The 18105-nt window shown below is 56.2% G+C and overlaps 5 protein-coding genes across 5 annotated transcripts; 1 reads left to right on the forward strand and 4 right to left on the reverse strand.

Moving 5' to 3' along the window:
- Positions 1-808: 808 nt before the first annotated feature.
- On the forward strand, positions 809-3543 carry B0T15DRAFT_481740 (glycoside hydrolase family 13 protein; the record flags this gene model as incomplete). The annotated part of the gene is made up of 11 exons (XM_062866050.1): positions 809-1104; positions 1211-1409; positions 1498-1556; positions 1611-1637; positions 1718-1741; positions 1815-1874; positions 1968-2292; positions 2390-2404; positions 2483-3062; positions 3148-3229; positions 3303-3543. 11 exons carry the CDS (start codon positions 809-811, stop codon positions 3541-3543), a joined length of 1908 nt encoding a protein of 635 aa, XP_062726122.1.
- Positions 3544-3758: 215 nt separating this feature from the next.
- Positions 3759-4549, reverse strand: B0T15DRAFT_507028 (uncharacterized protein; the record flags this gene model as incomplete). Its single annotated transcript, XM_062867624.1, has 2 exons — positions 3759-4031; positions 4145-4549. 2 exons carry the CDS (start codon positions 4547-4549, stop codon positions 3759-3761), a joined length of 678 nt encoding a protein of 225 aa, XP_062726123.1.
- Positions 4550-5517: 968 nt separating this feature from the next.
- On the reverse strand, positions 5518-10223 carry B0T15DRAFT_34582 (uncharacterized protein). The gene is made up of 2 exons (XM_062864136.1): positions 9294-10223; positions 5518-9231 (listed from the first exon to the last, which is right to left on the reverse strand). Exons 1-2 carry the CDS (start codon positions 10005-10007, stop codon positions 5656-5658), a joined length of 4290 nt encoding a protein of 1429 aa, XP_062726124.1. The 5' UTR covers positions 10008-10223; the 3' UTR covers positions 5518-5655.
- A 615-nt stretch (positions 10224-10838) lies between these two features.
- Positions 10839-14126, reverse strand: B0T15DRAFT_518233 (Dynamin central region-domain-containing protein). The gene is made up of 4 exons (XM_062868347.1): positions 13703-14126; positions 13248-13631; positions 11575-13185; positions 10839-11498 (listed from the first exon to the last, which is right to left on the reverse strand). The coding sequence occupies exons 1-4, from the start codon at positions 13799-13801 to the stop codon at positions 11187-11189; spliced, it is 2406 nt and encodes an 801-aa protein (XP_062726125.1). The 5' UTR covers positions 13802-14126; the 3' UTR covers positions 10839-11186.
- A 1245-nt stretch (positions 14127-15371) lies between these two features.
- Positions 15372-17906, reverse strand: B0T15DRAFT_34624 (major facilitator superfamily domain-containing protein). The gene is made up of 8 exons (XM_062864137.1): positions 17285-17906; positions 16952-17191; positions 16714-16879; positions 16314-16647; positions 15985-16224; positions 15875-15917; positions 15702-15802; positions 15372-15642 (listed from the first exon to the last, which is right to left on the reverse strand). Exons 1-8 carry the CDS (start codon positions 17467-17469, stop codon positions 15470-15472), a joined length of 1482 nt encoding a protein of 493 aa, XP_062726126.1. The 5' UTR covers positions 17470-17906; the 3' UTR covers positions 15372-15469.
- Between the last annotated feature and the right edge of the window lie 199 nt (positions 17907-18105).

Here is an 18105-nt window from a genome sequence, read left to right on the forward strand (position 1 = left end):
CGGATGTGACCATGTCATGGAGTTATTGGATATTGGATAGGGGGTAAGGGAATCTCTGGGGAAATGTGGGGAAAATAACTAAGGGTCCAAGAAGGGACAGGTTGTGCCATGGCCGCTTTGACTTGGATGTATAATACTAGGTTACGGATATCGAGCACCCAATACCCTCCTCCGCTCACTCACAGTGGAAAGTGCATCGGAGAGAGTTGTGCAAAGTTGTAGGTAGGTATACCAGCAGGGAAACTCACTGGTGCATTCGGCCCTTCTGCATAGATACAACCAGGAAGTGTGGCTCTCTGGGGATCTGACACGGCTCTTACCTATTACCTAGCATCCTGGGGTCACCCAACAATGCGGGGGCGGAGAGACGGACAGGAGGGCAGGCGGAGACACACTGCCTGATTCGGAAACAACTTGGCCAAGGTGTCGTGCGTAAACACGCACGCATCAGGCTCTGGCGACTACTGTGTAAAGGCCCCAGCATGCGACGGAGTAGGGCCGAGCTTGTAGTGGTATTGTGTATCGGGGACGGCCCGATTTGAAGGTACCCGACGGCAGTGTCGAGGATTCTCCAGCACTGCCCTGCTTTTCTTCTGCTACGATAGTTACAGGTAGACGACGATCCATCTCGACCACATGACGGCCCCTTGCGGTTCGTCCAGTCACCGACCCCGCAATGGCATCGGCGTCTCATAATATATAAATAGATAGAGGTTAGAACCCCGGGGGGGTCGATGCTGGATGCAGCTACGGATTACTCATTAGTTCCAAGACGACGCCTTACTAGTGCGAAGCGAGCCTATTTACGATGCGCGTTGCTGGCCAAGCCCTCTTTCTCCTGGCGGGAGCCCTCCTGGAGGCGCAACGGGTTGGTGCGCTCTCTGCTGCTGAGTGGAGGAGGCAATCCATCTACCAGGTCGTGACCGACAGATTCGCGCGGACCGACCTCTCGACCACAGCGCCCTGCAGTGCGGGAGACGGAATCTACTGCGGCGGGACATGGCAGGGTCTGATCTCCAAGTTGGATTACATCCAGGGCATGGGCTTTACGGCGGTGTGGATCTCACCCGTGGTCAAGCAGGTCGATGGCAACTCGCAGGATGGGTGAGAGACAAAGGAAAAAAGAAAAAAAGAAAAGAAAAAGAAAAGAAAAAAAGAAACAGTGTTCTTAATACTACTAGTAGTCACAGTAACTGACCAGGAATTGCAGATCTTCCTACCATGGCTACTGGGCACAGGACATCTGGGCCCTCAACCCGGCCTTTGGCACCGAGTCCGACCTGGCCGAGCTCGCAAGAGCGTTGCACGACCGCAACATGTATCTCATGGTGGATATCGTGACGAATCACATGGCCTACATGGGCTGTCGCACTTGCGTCGACTACACAAAGTTCAGCCCCTTCTCATCGGTATGCCCTGGATCTGCCCCCCCCCCCCCAAAACAAAATGTACCAGTACCAGAGACAGTACAGTAGACTGAAGCAGCAACGTCGGCAGCAATCCTACTTCCACACGCCCTGCGCCATCGATTATAACAACCAGACATCCGTCGAGACGCAAGTATTCAGCCATTTTGGTCCGCCGAAGCTGGCTCGGCTAACATAGCGCAGCTGCTGGCAGGGAGACGACATAGTCAGGTAGGATATGATGGGATATGATATGACATACCTCGCCCTCCCCACCTTCTTCTTTCTTTCCAGAGCTAACCTATGTCCAGTCTGCCCGATCTGCGCACCGAGGAGTAAGCATCGCCATCGTCATCCTTAGTCTCATTGTCATGGTATTTCTCCAACCTACTGACAGGGTGAGCACAGCGAATCCGTACGCAGCGTCTGGAACGACTGGGTCAGCAGCCTCGTTTCCAACTATTCGGTGTAAGATGGCCCCGGATACACCGATACAAAACCCGGTCGATGTTTGATAGCTGATTTATTTCCTTTTTTTCTTTTTTCTCCCCCTCCATTTAGCGACGGCTTGCGAGTAGACAGCGCCAAGCATGTCGAGACCTCGTTCTGGAAAGACTTCTCGGCGGCAGCGGGCGTCTATCTGGTGGGCGAGGTGTTCAACGGCGACCCCTACTACGTGGCGCCATACCAGCAGCACCTCGACGGCCTGCTAAACTATCCCAGCTACTACTGGATCCTGCGAGCATTCCAGTCCCCGAGCGGCAGCATCAGCGAGCTCGTCTCGGGCCTCAACACGCTCCGAGCTGCTGCCGCCGACCTCAGCTTGTACGCATCCTTTCTCGAGAACCACGATGTGGCCCGGTTCCCGTCCTTCACCCAAGACATGGTAAGCATATATGGTCGGAAAGCCACTTTCTGTTCCCAATGCTATGCTATGTATGCAATAAGGCAGCTAACCAGTCACCTGCTTCATCCATGAGCAGGCACTCGCAAAGAACGTAAGGACAAAGCGCCACACCAGAACAAGAACTTCGTATGTAAAATTGCTGCATTTTAGATGCTGAAACCGGCCACAGGCAATCGCCTTCACCATGCTCAAAGACGGCATCCCCGTCATCTACCAGGGGCAGGAGCAGCACTATGCCGGCGGCGAGACGCCCTACAACCGCGAGGCGCTCTGGACATCGGGTTACTCGACCACCTCGGAGCTGTACCAGTGGATCGCCAAGCTCAACCAGATCCGGAGCCGCGCGATCAGCCAGGACGAGACTTACCTGACGTCCGACAGCCAGGTCATCTACTCGGACAGCCACAGCATTGCCATGCGCAAAGAGTCTTCCTCGTCGTCGGGGTCGCAAGTCGTGGCCGTCTTCACCAACGTCGGATCTTCTTCCTCTTCGTCGGCCACCGTCACCTTGTCGTCGTCCGCTACGGGCTTCGGGCCGAACCAGGCCCTCGTCGACGCCATCCGCTGCATCACGCACATCGCGGATTCGAACGGTAGCCTCACCGTCACCCTCGCCAACGGCCTCCCCGTGGTGCTGTATCCCGCATCCCGGCTCACGGGTAGCGATATCTGCCCGGATCCGACCGGCGACGGTGCCAGCCCGACATCCGCCGCTTCAGCTAGTACTTCTAGCAAGCCGACCTCGACTAGTAAGTAAAAGAATAAAAAAGTAAAAACCGTTCCATAGGAGGGGACTTGCTCATGATCGATTGCAAAAATCAAAATGGAAAATAGGCACGCCTACCTGTTCATTGGCGACGGTGGACATCACCTTCACCGAGCTCGTGACTACCGCATGGGGTGACACAGTCAAAGTGTGAGTCTCGGGGAGAATGAGAGAGAGTGTGTGTGTTTTGTTTCCGCGTGTGGGACGCTAAATTATGAAGCAGGACCGGCAGCGCCTCCTCCCTCGGCAGCTGGAACCCAGACAAGGCAGTGGCTTTGAGCGCGTCGCAGTACTCGTCCGGCAACCCCCTCTGGTCCGGCACTGTCAAACTCGCGCCCGGAACGGTGGTTGAGTACAAGTTCATCCGGGTCAGCAGCTCGGGGACGGTCACCTGGGAATCTGACCCCAACCGCACATACACGGTCCCTTGCGCGGCGGCCACTGTCAGCAGTACCTGGAGATGACAAGAGTCGTCGCACAGGTAGTTAGTGTACTGTTCTGGTACTACATACATGCAAGCAATATGGGCCATCCATTTCGCCATTGCATTTTTTTTTTCTCTTGGGTATCTATGTACGTAGAGTAAAAGCTGAATGAGATGACGAGAGAGAAAAGTGAAAAATCACAGAAGGGAAAAGCCCAGGCAAATAACGCATCCGGAACCGGTCCAGAGAGATATTCAGAGCTTGAAGGCTTCCTTGGCCCGGGTCCAGTACGCCATCCGGTCCGGGAGTGTCCCGTCGACGCCAATGCACTGGTTGTACGCGACCCAGCCGGCGTCCGTGCCCGTTTTGAGCGAGCTGCGCACGTCGGCGCTGCACTTCTTGGTCAGGAACCACGCGGCCGAGCCGAAGTTGGTCTCGTCGGGCGTGACCAGCGCGAGGACCTCGTCGGGGCTCTTGCCTGCCACCTTGTCCGCGCCGAACAGGTCTGTCGCGTACTCGGAGACAAACTAAAATGTTGTGTGAGTAAGGGATGTTTTTTTTATTTTATTTTATTTTTTTTTTTTAAAAAAAAGGGTTGTGGCTCGGAGAGGCCGAGAAGGGGTGAAGTGAGTCAACTTACATTGGCCATCATCATGTTGGCTGTGCCCTGGCCCGGCCGGCCGGGGAAGACGTTGTGCTTGAACTTCAACTCGGCGCTCTCGAGGCCCATGATGGAGATGGTGCCCGCACACTCAGCGGGGCTCAGGTCGGCACACGCCTTGGAGATGAAGGGCGCCGCCTGCTCGGCCGTCCGGCACTCGTCGGGGAACTTGGCGCCACTGCACGAGTTGGACGTGGGCATGATGGTTTTGATGGCTGCCGCCATGTCAACGCCAGACCCGGAACCTGACCCGGACCCCGATCCAGCTCCGGCTGTGGCGGTAGCTGCCGGAGCCGCTGCAGTCGTCGATGCCTGCCGCGGGGGCGTGGGGCATGCCGCGGCCAGGCCGCTGAGGAGGAGAGCCGAGAAATACTGGGCGCGCATGTTGTATCTTGGATGTTTCGTGATTTGACCTAAGTATGGCCGATGGGGTACCTGGAATCTTAGACCTCAAGCCCGGCAGTCTATGCGGTATGGTATCAAGGTGGTGGTCGGTGTTTGTTTTAATGAATGAGCGACCTGAATCAACCGGGAAGAGAACACCGATTTATAAGAACACAAACAAGAAACGATGAATGAAGGAATAAGAGGGCGTGACCTAGAAGGAACAATGGAGGATGTAGCACAATCCATCCGAAGAAGACTCCCACATTCTTTCCCTTTCACAAACTTATATACGCAGGGCCGGTGGCAGGCGACACAGGCAGCCGCGTTCACTGTGCTGCATACCAGTGACCAATATGCATGCCCCTGAAAAAGTCACAAGGGTTTCCATCCTCTCGATGTCAAACCCACTCGGCCTGTTTTGAAGCAAAGCGAGGACAGGGTGTGGATTGGTTGACAAGCTTTGTGGGGTATGGGCCCCCTTGCAGCCATTGTTTGTGCCGCTTGAAACGCCACACCTAACTGGTCGGGCCCAAAGCTTGACTCGCGTTAGGCGTTTGAACTTCGTAGGCTGCCACTCAGCAGTCCTCGACAGCGGCCCGTGGGCACAATCCGCGGCAGGGGCGAGGCAAAAACACAGGACGAACGCCCAATGCATCAGCTCGGGATCGGATCACCAGCCGTCACATGCATGTGAGAAGCCTCATCGGTGGCCACTGCGGCCCGTTGGATCCCTCTCAGCCTCCACACCATCAGGCGCAGCCCCAACCTTTAGCGGGTGGCACCGAAAGCGAGGGAGCGCGTTGCTGATTCGTCGTGCTTTTCGTTGAGCATCGGGACTGTATTTACCCCTGACAACTCAGCCTTGCGGCCATTAAATACAGTGTAGCATCAACATGAAGAGCAGTAACCATCGCCAGCACCAACAGCTAGCCGTCAACCAAATACCTACATTGCGGCGATCCTCCCGTACAACAACAGGGCATACTTAGGATATCCCGACAATACAATACATATATGCACCTTCTTCTCGAGAAGATACCAGCGGTCAGAAACCGGATGCGCCCGTGAGAAGAGCGTTGCCATTATCGGCAGAGAGAAGCTTCTCAAGCGGCCGGGAACCGGGGGTCATACTCCTCGTAATAAGCAGGGTCAGCGCGGCAGTCGCCCAGCCAGAGCTCAGGCGCCACACTGGCTCGGCCTTGCTCTCGCACGCGACTCGGTCGGGCGATGGCAGCCGCATAGACGGGTTCGAGACTGTGGTAGGCGTCCGCATCGCGGTGCGGTCCCCGCTCCTCATATATGTACCTCGTGCCCGGCTCACGACGCACCGGCCGCCGGATGTAATACTCCCCGTGCTCGTCGATGACCTGGACGATCTCGTATGCTTCGATCGGTCCCCGCGATGGCATGCGCATTTCCTCGTGATATCGACGGTACTCCGCTTCAGGTCGCACGGGTCCGTGGCCATGGCCGCGGTCGTCTGAGGGGGCAACTGGCGTGCTGAAACGCCCGCCTTCAGAATATCGTGATGATAGCTCCATCAGGCCGGCACGGTTCCGCTGCGGAGCATACTCATCCTCCCGCATCTCGGCTGGCAGTGGTCGGGAATAGTACCCGCCACCTACCTGCCGCCCGGCCGGGCTTCTCTCCCTGACAAGCGGCTCAGAAGCCTGGTACTGTGACTCTGCTCCAGGCCCGGCCCGGCCTTCCATGCGAGAATGTCCAGCGGGTCTCCCGGAAACGCCCTGGAAGTCTGGTGATGCTATAGCATTACGCCGATCCTTGTACCACGAGTCGTGCATAGGCCCTTGCCGTGCTTGGAACGGCGGCGACCGATGCTGTTCGAGACGCGATTCTAAGGCAGCTACAATGCTGGGCCCATGATCTCCAATCGTTGGGGATACCTGGTGCTCTGGGTCAGGCCGCTGCCCTGGTCGAGCGTTGTGCTTCAGTGCTTGCTGCGCCTGCGGGACGCCCTTTGTCCTTGCTCGCTCCGACCTAGCCGACGACGCGTGAATGGGCGAAGTCCCTCCATGGGGTGTCGGACGCGGCGCATGCAGATCCGTACCTTCCGGCTGATCGTTTATAGCAGCCGTCTCGACTTGCTTGCCGAATGTCCGGTCACCAGAGCCACCGGTGCGTTGCGGTTTCCCACGCGTATTCTTGCCCGTTGCCTTCCGGTGGTTGAACCCGTTTTGGTCGTGAACCGGTCGGAAACCCAGCGATGACGGTCTATCCCCTTCGACTTTTGCTGAACGTTCATTCTCAGACATAGTGCACGGCGTCGCGCCGTGGGGAGTTGGGCCTGAGCTACTGGAATCACCAAATACACCGGCTCCCACAGACGCTCCGGTAGTTGAGTGCTTGCTCCCGGCATCAGGAGGACCCGCATACCCATTGGTCGTCGTCGCGCCGGCAGGAGCTCTTGCCGGCATGGGAGGATACCCCTCGTCGGAGCTCTGCTCATGCTGCGTGTTCCAATGTCTCGGGGAACTCTGGGTAGTAGCGGAAACGGGCTGGGGCGCGAATGCCGAGGGAAGGGCGGCCGTGAGCAGGGCCCTCTGGGTCTCGTTGACCGAGGAAGCGAGACTCGAGAGTGACGCAGGATCCGGCAGCAATACCATGTCGAGCACCCAGTCCAGGGCCACAGACCCGGTTTGGGCCTGCATTCTCTGCATCGGTTCGACATGTTTTGACTGGAAGTGGTTTGCCAGCTGCGGTAGGGAGAAGCTTTTCCTGTCTTGTTCCACCCAGTCTGCGTTGCCAAGCCGCAGGCGGCAAGCCTTGCAGGCCAGTCCATTGACGTTGCGGACCGGTCGCATTTCCTTGTTGTTGGATAAGCCGTCGATGAACATGGACAGCGGGGGTGTCTCGTAGAATCGAGACCGGAATCTCTTGACCAGGTGGTGGATCGTTACAAAAACCCTTACGCTTCCCGGGAGCTCTCGGATGTCACCCAGCTGCCGCCAAACTTCGCGGGAGTTGCGGGCAATGTCCTCTACCTTGTTATGATAGAGATCGGGATACACCGGGGGCGGTGGCGGAGCATAGGGGCCTCCGCCGTTGTCGAGTGGTTGATACGGCCCGTTATAATACTCAGGTTGTCCGTTTGGAAGTGGCATATAACCCTGTGGCGGCTCAGCGGCTGGGCCAGGGTACTGCATGGCCGGCGGTTGGTAGGGGGGATATGCGGCCGGCTGTGGTGCGAAATGAGGAGTAGGAGCTGCCAAAGGTGGATGGTAAGGCACTGGCGGCGGCGGCGGCGGCTGGTAATAGTCATTGTAGGTCGGCGGAGTATATCCGTACCCCGTAGCAGGTCCATAGACGGCTGGTGGCACGGGTGGAATTCCCGTCGGCGGGTAGTGGTAACTTGCTGGGAGAGGTGCACCTCCGTTGACGGGGAATCTGCCCGGGACATGCGGATAGGGAGCGGGCCGTGCTGTTGCGCTGAAGGGTGGATGCTCGGGCCATTCCGCCCTCCAATGAACCACAATGCTCCTCAGACTGAGCTCATCCGTATGTTTTGCTGCGTAATGTTGGATGACCCCCTCGAAGGTGAAGGGTTTGGGATTTCCTTCGCACCCATTGCAGTAGAAGAGCTCCTTGCGGAAAGGCTCGGTGTGAGGTCTGATCTTGGTGTCGAAGATCCACTTCATGTTCTCCAGCGTTAGTTTCTGGGTGAAAGGTCCTTCCGGGGGATCGACCGGGAGTGTCTTGCCGCTCGCCCTCGCAGCCACTGCATCGTTTGCGACTTCGCCATAGAACCGTTTGCGCACGTAGATAAGAGAGTCGACTGCGAACCGCGAGCAGGTCGCTCTCGTGACCTTCTTTCCATTGTCCCAGCTATTCTGGATAATCTCATCCGCGTAGCCCGCAATTCTGGCACGTAACGGGGCCTGTACCTCCTCCCATTCCTTGTCAACGCGATCCCGAGCCTCCTTTGTAGTAGCGAGAGTCGTCTCGAGATGCTGTTGCTCCTGTGGCTTCTCGTGAATCCAGGGCTCGGCTTTGCGCTCCTCTTGCCGAGCCCGCTCCGCGTCTGCTCGCTGCGCCAGTAGCCGCGGTTTGAGACGCTCCCAGGCGTCGTCATCCAACTGGGAAACGATGTGCGTTGAAGCTTGGAACGCAGGAATGTGGCGGAGAACGTCGGCTGTTAAGGGCGGATCCAGAAGCAAAGCCCGTCTCTCAATCTCGGCCTTTCTCGCGGCTTTCAGCTCCGCAACCTCCGCAGCTGTCCGTTCTTGACGGGCCTGGGAGAAAGATGGGCGCAGAACAGGAGTGGGAAGGGTTGAATCTGTGAAGGGCTTTGGGGGTAGTGAGACCGGAGACTTCCTCGCATATTCCTGATACAGCCGCGAGCACATCTGTGCAATACCGCCCGTGGATTCCCATTTCTCCCATTTTGTCGCCTCGTTCTGCAGGTCGTTCCCGCGGCTCTCAAGGCCCTTGAGCCACTCGTTAACTGTTCCTTGACCCATTTCTTTGACTCGAATGAACTCCTTCTCAAGGGCTTCAACATCTGAAGATAGGAACCACTTCGTTACCTGCACATCGGCCGGCAGCTGACCCTGCTTAAGCATGGTAGGCGAGAAGAAATCGAGATTCTGTGAGAGAAAGACGAAGGGAAGAGCGGGAAGAAGAGCAGAAGGGATGAATGGCGATAGAAGCAGATCGACCTCCTAGAAACCGAATTAGACATGCCTCTATATCCTCATTCTTGTTCTTCTAGCCATTCACGTACCTTGGTGGACTTGCGTATGATACAAGGCCCGCACATCCGGACACCAAAGGCCCAGATGATCGGCACAACCCCTGAGTCCGGGCCGGGATGATGAAGGTTAGGAAGAGAGGTCTGCCCCCGAGCGTCGAGCTTGCCGCAGCCCTGACACTTGGGGGAACACGCAAGACGCCACATGTCAAGCTCAGTCATTGACCGGAGAGGCGCTGGCATCTTAGGCCAGAAGAGCCGCCTGGATGCTTGCCAGATCGCATTGGGCTCCAGGGGCTCCAGAACGCCCCGAGTCGGAGAGCTTGGAACGTCTCGGCGGACTGACGATGCGGGATCAAGATAGAGGTTGAACAATCTGTTAACAGCGGACAGACTGCCCAAGGACTTGGGCGGACAGAACGTGAAGATATGGTGCCAGACCTCAGAGGGCAAGAGGGATTTGTCCAACTTCCAGAGGCAGCCGCTTGGTGACGATTGAGCGTTGCTTCCCCCGGCCAGCTTGGTCTTCTTGACACTGGCTGTAGCAGCCGTCTCGGAGAGGGTTGAAGTGGGCCCCTCATCCTGATCGGACAACTTCCGCTTCCTTCCGATAATGGTCGCGTCACTGGTTGGTAAATTAGCTGTCGCGCTCCTATCATCGGGAGACCTCTGCCGTGACTCGAGGGTGCTGCTGTTTTCTGTCCCTGCCGGCATGTCGCTATGTCCTGTAAGCTTGGTAGCTTGCATCTCTCCGTCCTTTGTGCCGCTCGAGCTTGGTATCTCGGACTGTTACATAGAGGCGCAAGAACTATGAAGAAAACGAAACAAGAGGAAAACAAGGCATAAAGCCTGCTGCACGCGCCAACTTCAGAGACCAGCAGTTGGTGGTACAGGAGAGAACGGCGAATTAACACTTGTCAGTTGTTGAAGAGAACATGAGGGTCGACAACGACTCTGGTGGCGATCGTTGTCGACCAAGGAGCCCCTATCCTTGTGATCGTGAATAGGAGCCGACAAGAGCCTGCTTTCCAAAGCCCAATGCAGAGAAGACGAAAGAGAGAGAGAAGAAATGTCTACCAGCAACAAGCGTGCTGTTGGGGACGCCGTATCTTGAGTTGATTTTCGCCAACTCTAAGCTGGACAAAGGACAACGTTAACGAAACAAGTCGCGGGGACGAGTCAGGGGCACACCAGTCCGGTTACAGCTGAATAACTCAATGAACCGGGCAGCAAACGGTGTGCACTGCGCAGATTGTCGGGATGATGATGGTGCGAGTGAAAGTGGTGGAATGTGTTAGTGTTAGCGATGCAGAAAAGCCACTGAGGGAAGAACATTAAATTCATTGCTGACCGTAGGGACGGGACGCGGTGGACGCGCCAAGAAGATCAGCCAATTAGCGTTCGTGGGACCTCACGGGATGTCCCACCAGGTCCTGAGCTGCCGGGACCCGGGGCGTACCCGGCTGGCCTGACTCACCAAGTTTGTGAACACCTAGCATCCGATGGTTCCACTACCTTTCTTCCGGGTACTTACTAGGTACCGTACATACATCTACTATGGTAGTCATACTAGTAGGATGACCGAGAAATGTTTATATAGAATGCTTATGAACATCGTAGCTGTGAGGGGCGGTCTGCTTTGACCAATAAGTGTGCATCAAGTCCAGATGCTCTCTACATACAGGACATACCAAAAGAAACGGAAAAGCCAAAAGGAGAGGTACCTTTGCTTCCTTTGCTATACAAGGTATGATCTCCGGGGCCATGGATGTCATCACGTCAAAACATCGTCAATGTATGTACATTGCTACCACTGCCGTCCATCTCGCCCAATATTGCAGGCTAGCCATCTACAGTACATTAGCGTCATGGAGCAGCGATGCCCAGCACATCAGCGGAAAGTTGCATCGACCGTGCCTGAGGTGCCTATACGACCTCGCCGATGATCTTAGCCGCCTCGCGATACGTCTGAAGAAGCTTCTCGCACTTCTCGCGCTCCTTCTTAACGGCGTCGTCCTCGTACAGAAGTTCCTCGAAGAGCGATTCCTTGTACAGCTCGCTAACGAGCCGATTCTGGACGACGTCCTTGCAATGGTTGACCAGGAGATGCATGATGGCCTTTGGAACTTGATCTGCGATGGTCTCCCGCACGATGTTGAAGTACGAGCTGATCAAAGCCCGGATCAGTTCCGTCTCCATAGCCTCGCGGTCGGTCATTGCAGGTTCGCCACTGCTGAGCTACAGACGCACGTGTCAGTCTTCATCCAACTCCGACGGGCCAAGAAGATGTAATATATACGATAGCCCAACTCACCAAATCCCCTCCCTTGGAGCCCTGAGAGAAATCAAGAGTCTCGTCAGCCCGCAGAGGCTGGGCCGGCGACCGCAGAGGCTTCTCTTCCGGCCGCCTTATGCTCTGGCTGAATGTCGGCTCGATGGATTGGCTGACATGACGACCGATGTTGGCGTTCGCCGGGGCCGTCCCTGGTACCATGGCGCCATCCTTGCCGAAGAAGTAGTTCAGGAACGAGTCCTTGGCGTGGCCCAAGGACGGGTTATTGAACCGTGCGGGGGACGCCGACCGAGCTCCGTTGAGGGCGGCGGCGAGACCGCCTGATGTCGAGTCACGCACAGCCGGCGAGAGGCTTCGCGAGCCCTTCCCAGCGGGTGCTTTCCGCACTACGACGGTCTCTGTCTTCTCTGTCGCGGCATTTTCTTCCTCTTCCTCCACCGGTGTGTCGGTGCCGTTCGCTCCGAGTTCCTTCATCCGTCTCCGCTCACGCCGCTCCCGCTCCTCCTGAATGAGCCGCTTCCTTTCCCTCTCCTGCTTATTGCTGACAACGTGGCTCATGGCAGCGGCAGCACCAAGGAAATTGGGATGGTTGGTATTGATATAGGCTCGCTGAATGGATATCAGCGACTCGACGTATGCCGACGCGGGGCCAAGCCGTTCTCGGAGAAGGTCCGAGACAACCTCGATGAGCTTCGCTTGCAACCTAGGGAACCGGGAAAGCTCCGTGGAGCCGCACGTATGGCAAATTTTGATGAGCTCCTCGTAGACAAGCTCGACGCAGCGTTGGCTTGGGATCTCGAGAAGCTTGATCTGGGGCTTGACGAGCAGGTCGAAAGCCATCTCAGGCACGAACAGACTCGGACGCGGGCCAGTAGAGTTGCGGATCGCCGTCCGAATGTCGAGAGCGGATAGATTCGAAGTAGGGTCAATAGATTCTAAGGAGCTCCCGAAGACCGAGTTGAAGATGTAGTAAATTCGAGCGCCACCGCACAGCTCCTTGGTTGAGATCTCGGTGGAGGTGCCGTCAATCGAGGAGATGAAAGATGTCGCGAACCGCGTCATAAGCTGCAGAATGAGGGAGCCGCGGTGCTCTTTCCCGCTGAAATGCATATCTCCGTAGCTGGCAAGCTCCTGTTGGGTCTGTCCCATGAGGGTGTTTAACCGCGCCTTGATATCGGGAAGACGATCCCGGATGTGGGCCATCAAAGTGGTGTTGAGGGTCTTGGCTAAGTAGTGCGTGCCGCAGCGGGTTGCGATGTTGCGGTAGGCAGGATGGTGCCTGAAAAACTCGGCCTCAGACTTCAGAGCCTCCTCCATGGGCTTGTTCCCCGTGATGTCCTGCTGTGACCGGTTCACCACTCCGATCCAACCCAGCTTCAACGGGTAAACGCGGCCTGACAAAATGTCGAGCGCATTGGTGCCATGATCCATTAGATCGACCTTCGTGAGCACACCGATTGTCCGACGTCCCAGGGGATCGACATGCCGGGCAAGCTTCAGCGCCTCCGAGTTGACGATGTCGACATTTGCTGGGGACACGGCCAGAATGATACTGTTGGGCTTGGCGATATACTCGGATATTAGGTTCCGTGTCTGCTTTTCAATGTCCGTCGGCTGGTCCCCAATGGGCACCTGCAGCGCACTGGTTAGACCCGGAAGTAGCAAGGGCCGGGGTGGAGCTCGGGGGGGCCAACCTTTGTCAATCCGGGCAGGTCGACCAGGGTAAGATTCAAAACGTGGGGAGAGAAGATCTTCAGGTTGATGGGCTGGCGATTGATGCCCTTGTTGTTCCCCGCGACTCTTGCTGTCTCGTTCTCGATCTCCCGCTTCACATCGCCGAAGTCGTTGAACCGTCGGTTGGGGATGTGATGGAACTCGGCCCACTCATTCCGGGCAGCCTGGGTAGGGTTTCTGTAGCCCAGGTTCACGTCGTCCCCGTCCTCGTCGTCGGGGACGTTGATGAGCTGCAGAATGAGGGGCCGCCGGGTAACGATACCGCTGCCACGAGGGAGAAAATCTCGACCGACGATGTTCTCGAGCACTGAAGACTTGCCGGCGGACTGGGACCCTACAACGACCTGCAATGCGCGGAGATCATCAGTATGAGTGAGTTGGGCTGGGGGTGGGCTGCTGCGGGCGCCATGCATACAATCTGCGGGAGGTCTAGGGAGTCATTGCCAATGGTGTTGAAGACGAGATCTTGCAGCTTGTTGACGGTCGACAGCAAGTCGTCACCGAGTGCAGCCATTGTAGCGGCTTTTGGGAAACAGACAGGCCCTCAGCGGCGTCGAGGTTGGGCAGTGGAGGTCCAAAGATGCGCCAACGGTGGGCGGGGCGACGCAGAGAGAGCAACAGCAGCACCGCCGGGCTCTAGAGTCAGAACAGCTTCGAACGGCGATGCGACGCAAAGTAGAGGACCGGCCGTCGTTAAAGGGGCAGCCGACGCCTGGTCGTAGCTTGACGAAAAAGACTGACGGGAGGGCGGTTGCGTCTGTCTCGAGCCTGAGCTCAAAACTTGAATCCACAGAATTAAACTGGGGCGATTAAGGCCTTGGCTGTTATGCGGTAGGATGCACGGACGGGCGTCTTGTTAGGTACATAGCCTGATAGCAGACCCTGGTAAATTCCGGGACTCGATCCCTAGCATCGATAAGGTAGCGTGTCAGAGGGCACCGGCTCCACCGCGTCCGGAAGGTTGTCTTGTGGCCTGAGGCAAGCAGACGGCAAGGTGGGCTTCAAGGTATGGAAGCACACCGCGGTGTCTGTGTTGGAGGAGCAACTTTGAGTTTGAAAGACAGATACTAGAGGTAGGAGATGGACTCCTGAGTTGATTTAAGCTCCAGTCTCTGTGACTTCAACCTGGCGTCATTCGACGTATATCTGTCTTTCTTTTCCTTTCCCTCTTCCCTTTCCGGCCATCCCTCGCTCTTTTCAACCGCTCCTAGCTAAGCCGAGCTCGAGCCAACTTAGCCAAGTGGCCCGATATTCTGAACTTGACTGGGATCGACAACAACAACACCACCACAACCACCGTAGGTATTCTGGCCGCAGCTATTGTCAATCCACGCTGCAACTCTACAGATCGAAGATGAGTACCTTTGGAAGCCCAGGGCCGCTGCCAACAACAAAGCCTATCCCGTAAGTTCATGCGGTGTGCATCTTAACCGTGGGACCCAGCTAACCATTCCCCTCCGTGTGAAGCCCGCAGAGGGGTAGCTTCCCCCTGGATCACGATGGCAAGTGTACAGTACTTCTTTGCAATCGACGAATATTTACTCATGCTTGGATTTTAGGGGAGTGCAAGAGTGTCATGATGTCGTACTTAAGCTGCATGAAGAAGGTCAAGGGCGTTAATAAAGACGAGTGTAGAATGCTGGCTAAGTCCTACCTGGCTTGCCGCATGGACCGGTAGGTCCTCCGCATCTTCCACGCCGTTTCTTGTTGCTCCTTTCCCTTTTCCCTTTTTATTGCAGTTATGGCAAACTAACCCTAGAACACTCAGCAACCTTATGGCAAGGGATGACTTCAAGAACTTGGGATTCAAGGAAAATCCGGCTAAAGGTGACGAGCGCGGTGAGACAGGTGTCAAAGGGGAGCTGCGGTGGTGAGCGGCCGTCTGCAGTTCACGTGGACGACGACAACACCCATGCTTCAGATCTATCCATTACCACTCCTGCAGCTCCGGCGTGGAAACCACACCAGCGTGATTCCTGTGATTGATTGGGGCGCAGGGTCGCTGTGCTCTCCTCTTCCAGTCATTGTTCCAATCATTAGACAATCTTGAGCAGGTTCGCGGCGTGGCGCTCCTTATCGCGACGTTGTTTTCCCCAGTCTGACTCCTCCCCCGAGGGCTCTATTAGTGTTTCTGGTGTTTGTACCTGGGTATCCTTCTATCTAAATATCACATGTACGAGTTTCAAACCCGTTTGGCCATGACCATGCTGCTGAGGTAAAAGCTCAGTACGCTAGAGTGCCTCGTTGGAGCTGCACCCTCCTCAGCACTGGGAGAAGAAACCTGAGGAGTTTCTTCCGTGTGATCCAACCCCAGCAGCTCCAGCTGGTGCAATTTCCAGCTCCTCAAGAGCCATACTGGTGATAAAAGTGGTTAGATACTGGGTGCCTGAGACGTGGCGGATGGGTGCTCATACAGGACAGGAATGCGACAATGTACATTGTCCCCGTGAAGGCCTGGACATTGAGATACGGGTGGATCCCCGGCATTTTGAGACTCAATCCAATCACTTCAGAACTGGCAAACGGGTCAGCAAGTGCCTAGAAGCAAGACCCGCAGCAGGGTGCCGCAGCTGGTACAAGTACGTACAAGGTCGCCGGCAGAACCAAAAGCAGCCAGTAAAGCGATAATGCTGGTACATACGTATAGAGTTAGTCATCGGGTTGAAGAGGGGCGAGGGAAGATGAGGGATCATATACCGGCAGGTAACAACTGAAGCCCTACGACTTCGGCTCCGACAGGGGCAACACATGGCCAGACGATGCCGGCAAAGCCGCCGAAGAGAACGTAAACGATAAGCCCGGGATAGTGAGACGCGGCGAAGATCCAAAGAAAGAATGCAGCCAGGCCGGCCGCCAGAGTCCCGAGGGCGGCGACATTGATCCTCCCAAACTTGTCGCTCGCCAATCCAATGAGTGGTCTCACGATGCCTTGGGATACTACCAGGTGGGTGGGTTAGCACAGGCAAGGAAGTCAGTAGAAGGAATAGTAATAATAATATCGGCGATTGGTGCTGAGCGGGACTCACGGTTGAAGAGCGCGGCAGCCAGCGACCCTTGACTCGCCGTGAAGCCCACGGACTGGGCGTAGTCGGTAATGGAGAAGACAACGATAACATAGCCTATGAGGCTGAAGAATCCCCAGCTGATAAACAGGCAGAATTCGATCTTTCTGAATAGGGCGGCGTGGAAGGGCATGTGGACTGCGCCGACTGCCTTGTTCCTATCACGGAGAGTCAGGCTGCATGCCCCGTTCACCACGAAGGCCAGGATGGCCAGGATGCGAAACGCCCAGGCGAGGCCGAGATTGGAGATCATGGCGTTGGCAGCCAGTGCATAGGTTAGCCCGCCGAAGCCGGAGCCCTACCAAGAATGTCAGCTTCATAATCTTTGATGTGTTGTCACGAGTAAAAGAACAAAAAGACTCACGCAAGTGGCCACCGCATTGGCGAAAGAGCGTCGTTTGGTGAACCATTGGGGAACAACGCCGACTGTGGCGGTGAAACAGAAGCCCAGTCCGAGGCCGAAGCACACGCCCTGGCTGAGGAGGAGATGCCAGATATGCGTCGAAAACGAGGCCCCAATGAATGACGCGCTGAAGGGGAGTCAGTCTGAGGGTCGGCACGCATGAGCTAACAGGTTTGCGGTCGCGCCGCTTGCAACGTACGCTTCGAGGACAACGCCAACCCGCAAGGTGAAGGCTGTCCCAAGCCGTCCGATACACCAGGTGGCAACAGGGGACACCAGCAGGGCTATTGATATGGACAGCCCGCCGACAAAGGCAAAGGCCAGCGGCGAGGAGCCAACGATGCCGCCAGACCGCAAGTAATAGGCGAGGAAGACGGCATATGACGAGTTCAGGCCCCAAGTATGGGCATTGACCAGCGCTACCGACACCACCACAACCCTGCTCGCCCATGTTAGCAAAGTCCGGGCTGAGGATGTGTGGGAGACGGAAGCCTGAGCAACTCGTGTGCTTGCGGAGGCCTAGGGTACTAACCAGCCATAGCCTCCTTCCTTGAACTCGGCCTCTCTAGGCGAATCAGTTTCGCCTGAAGGGCTCTCTTCTGAACTAATCCCCTTCTCGCCTGAAGGAGGAACGAGAACGCTGTCTTTGGTTTCCAGTACCGTTGATTCACGGGTCGGAAGCCCCCGGCCATCGGGAGGCGCTTCGGGGGGTGTCATTGGATGGGCCCCGGTGGAAACGAGGGAAGACAAGGGGTAGCAAAACAGATAGCACCATAAGCAGAAGCCGCGACTTCCTCGCCAGCCGAGAAGAGAAAACGCAAAAAAATGATGAAGCAGAAGGCCAAGTACATAGAGCACTTGTATTAATAACCGAAGCCAACCGCTACCACAGCTCGCAGATAATGCTACCTACCCTATCCCCGAGGGGGCGATTCCAAGAAGCGGAAAAAACTATCTACGAGTGATACCCTGCTCCTTCTACCCCACAGATCGAACTAAGTCTGACTGGTGCTGTTCGCTGCATCCTCGGCCGACATTCTCATAAAGAATACCAGCACCGAACATCCAAACCCAGAGTTTATCTTCCTATCCGAACGAGGAGTCAAAGAGAAGAGAAAAGACACCATCCTCGAGACATACCAGTAGCGCCTTTGGTCATTCACCGCCTTTCCAGAGCACCCATACCGTGTATCCGTCCTTCCTCCATTGCTCGATTGGATCACAGCTCGGCAGCCGAGAGCTTCGGAAATAGCAGACGGGCGTGAAGAAGTCGCCCCCTTTGACGGATTTTCACAGTGGGACCGGGACCGGTTCCGGGTGCGGGGTTCAACCAGCAGATGTGCATCAAGCTTT

Source organism: Chaetomium strumarium, assembly GCF_033439665.1.
Source record: "Chaetomium strumarium strain CBS 333.67 chromosome Unknown B0T15scaffold_1, whole genome shotgun sequence".
Classification (NCBI taxonomy): domain Eukaryota; kingdom Fungi; phylum Ascomycota; class Sordariomycetes; order Sordariales; family Chaetomiaceae; genus Chaetomium; species Chaetomium strumarium.

Bases quoted from the DNA above. Each gene is read 5' to 3' on its own strand.
- B0T15DRAFT_34582 (XM_062864136.1), bottom strand. From the start codon at position 10,007: ATGCAAGCTACCAAGCTTACAGGACATAGCGACATGCCGGCAGGGACA. The intron at 9,232-9,293 runs GTACGTGAATGG...TTCGGTTTCTAG, and splicing joins TCATACGCAAGTCCACCAAG to GAGGTCGATCTGCTTCTATC.
- B0T15DRAFT_518233 (XM_062868347.1), bottom strand. From the start codon at position 13,801: ATGGCTGCACTCGGTGACGACTTGCTGTCGACCGTCAACAAGCTGCAA. The intron at 13,632-13,702 runs GTATGCATGGCG...CGCGCATTGCAG, and splicing joins CCCTAGACCTCCCGCAGATT to GTCGTTGTAGGGTCCCAGTC. The intron at 11,499-11,574 runs GTGAGTTGGGCT...GTGCGTCTGTAG, and splicing joins GCTCCAAGGGAGGGGATTTG to CTCAGCAGTGGCGAACCTGC.
- B0T15DRAFT_34624 (XM_062864137.1), bottom strand. From the start codon at position 17,469: ATGACACCCCCCGAAGCGCCTCCCGATGGCCGGGGGCTTCCGACCCGT. The intron at 17,192-17,284 runs GTTAGTACCCTA...ATGGGCGAGCAG, and splicing joins AAGGAAGGAGGCTATGGCTG to GGTTGTGGTGGTGTCGGTAG. The intron at 15,643-15,701 runs GTATGAGCACCC...TTTTATCACCAG, and splicing joins CATTGTCGCATTCCTGTCCT to TATGGCTCTTGAGGAGCTGG.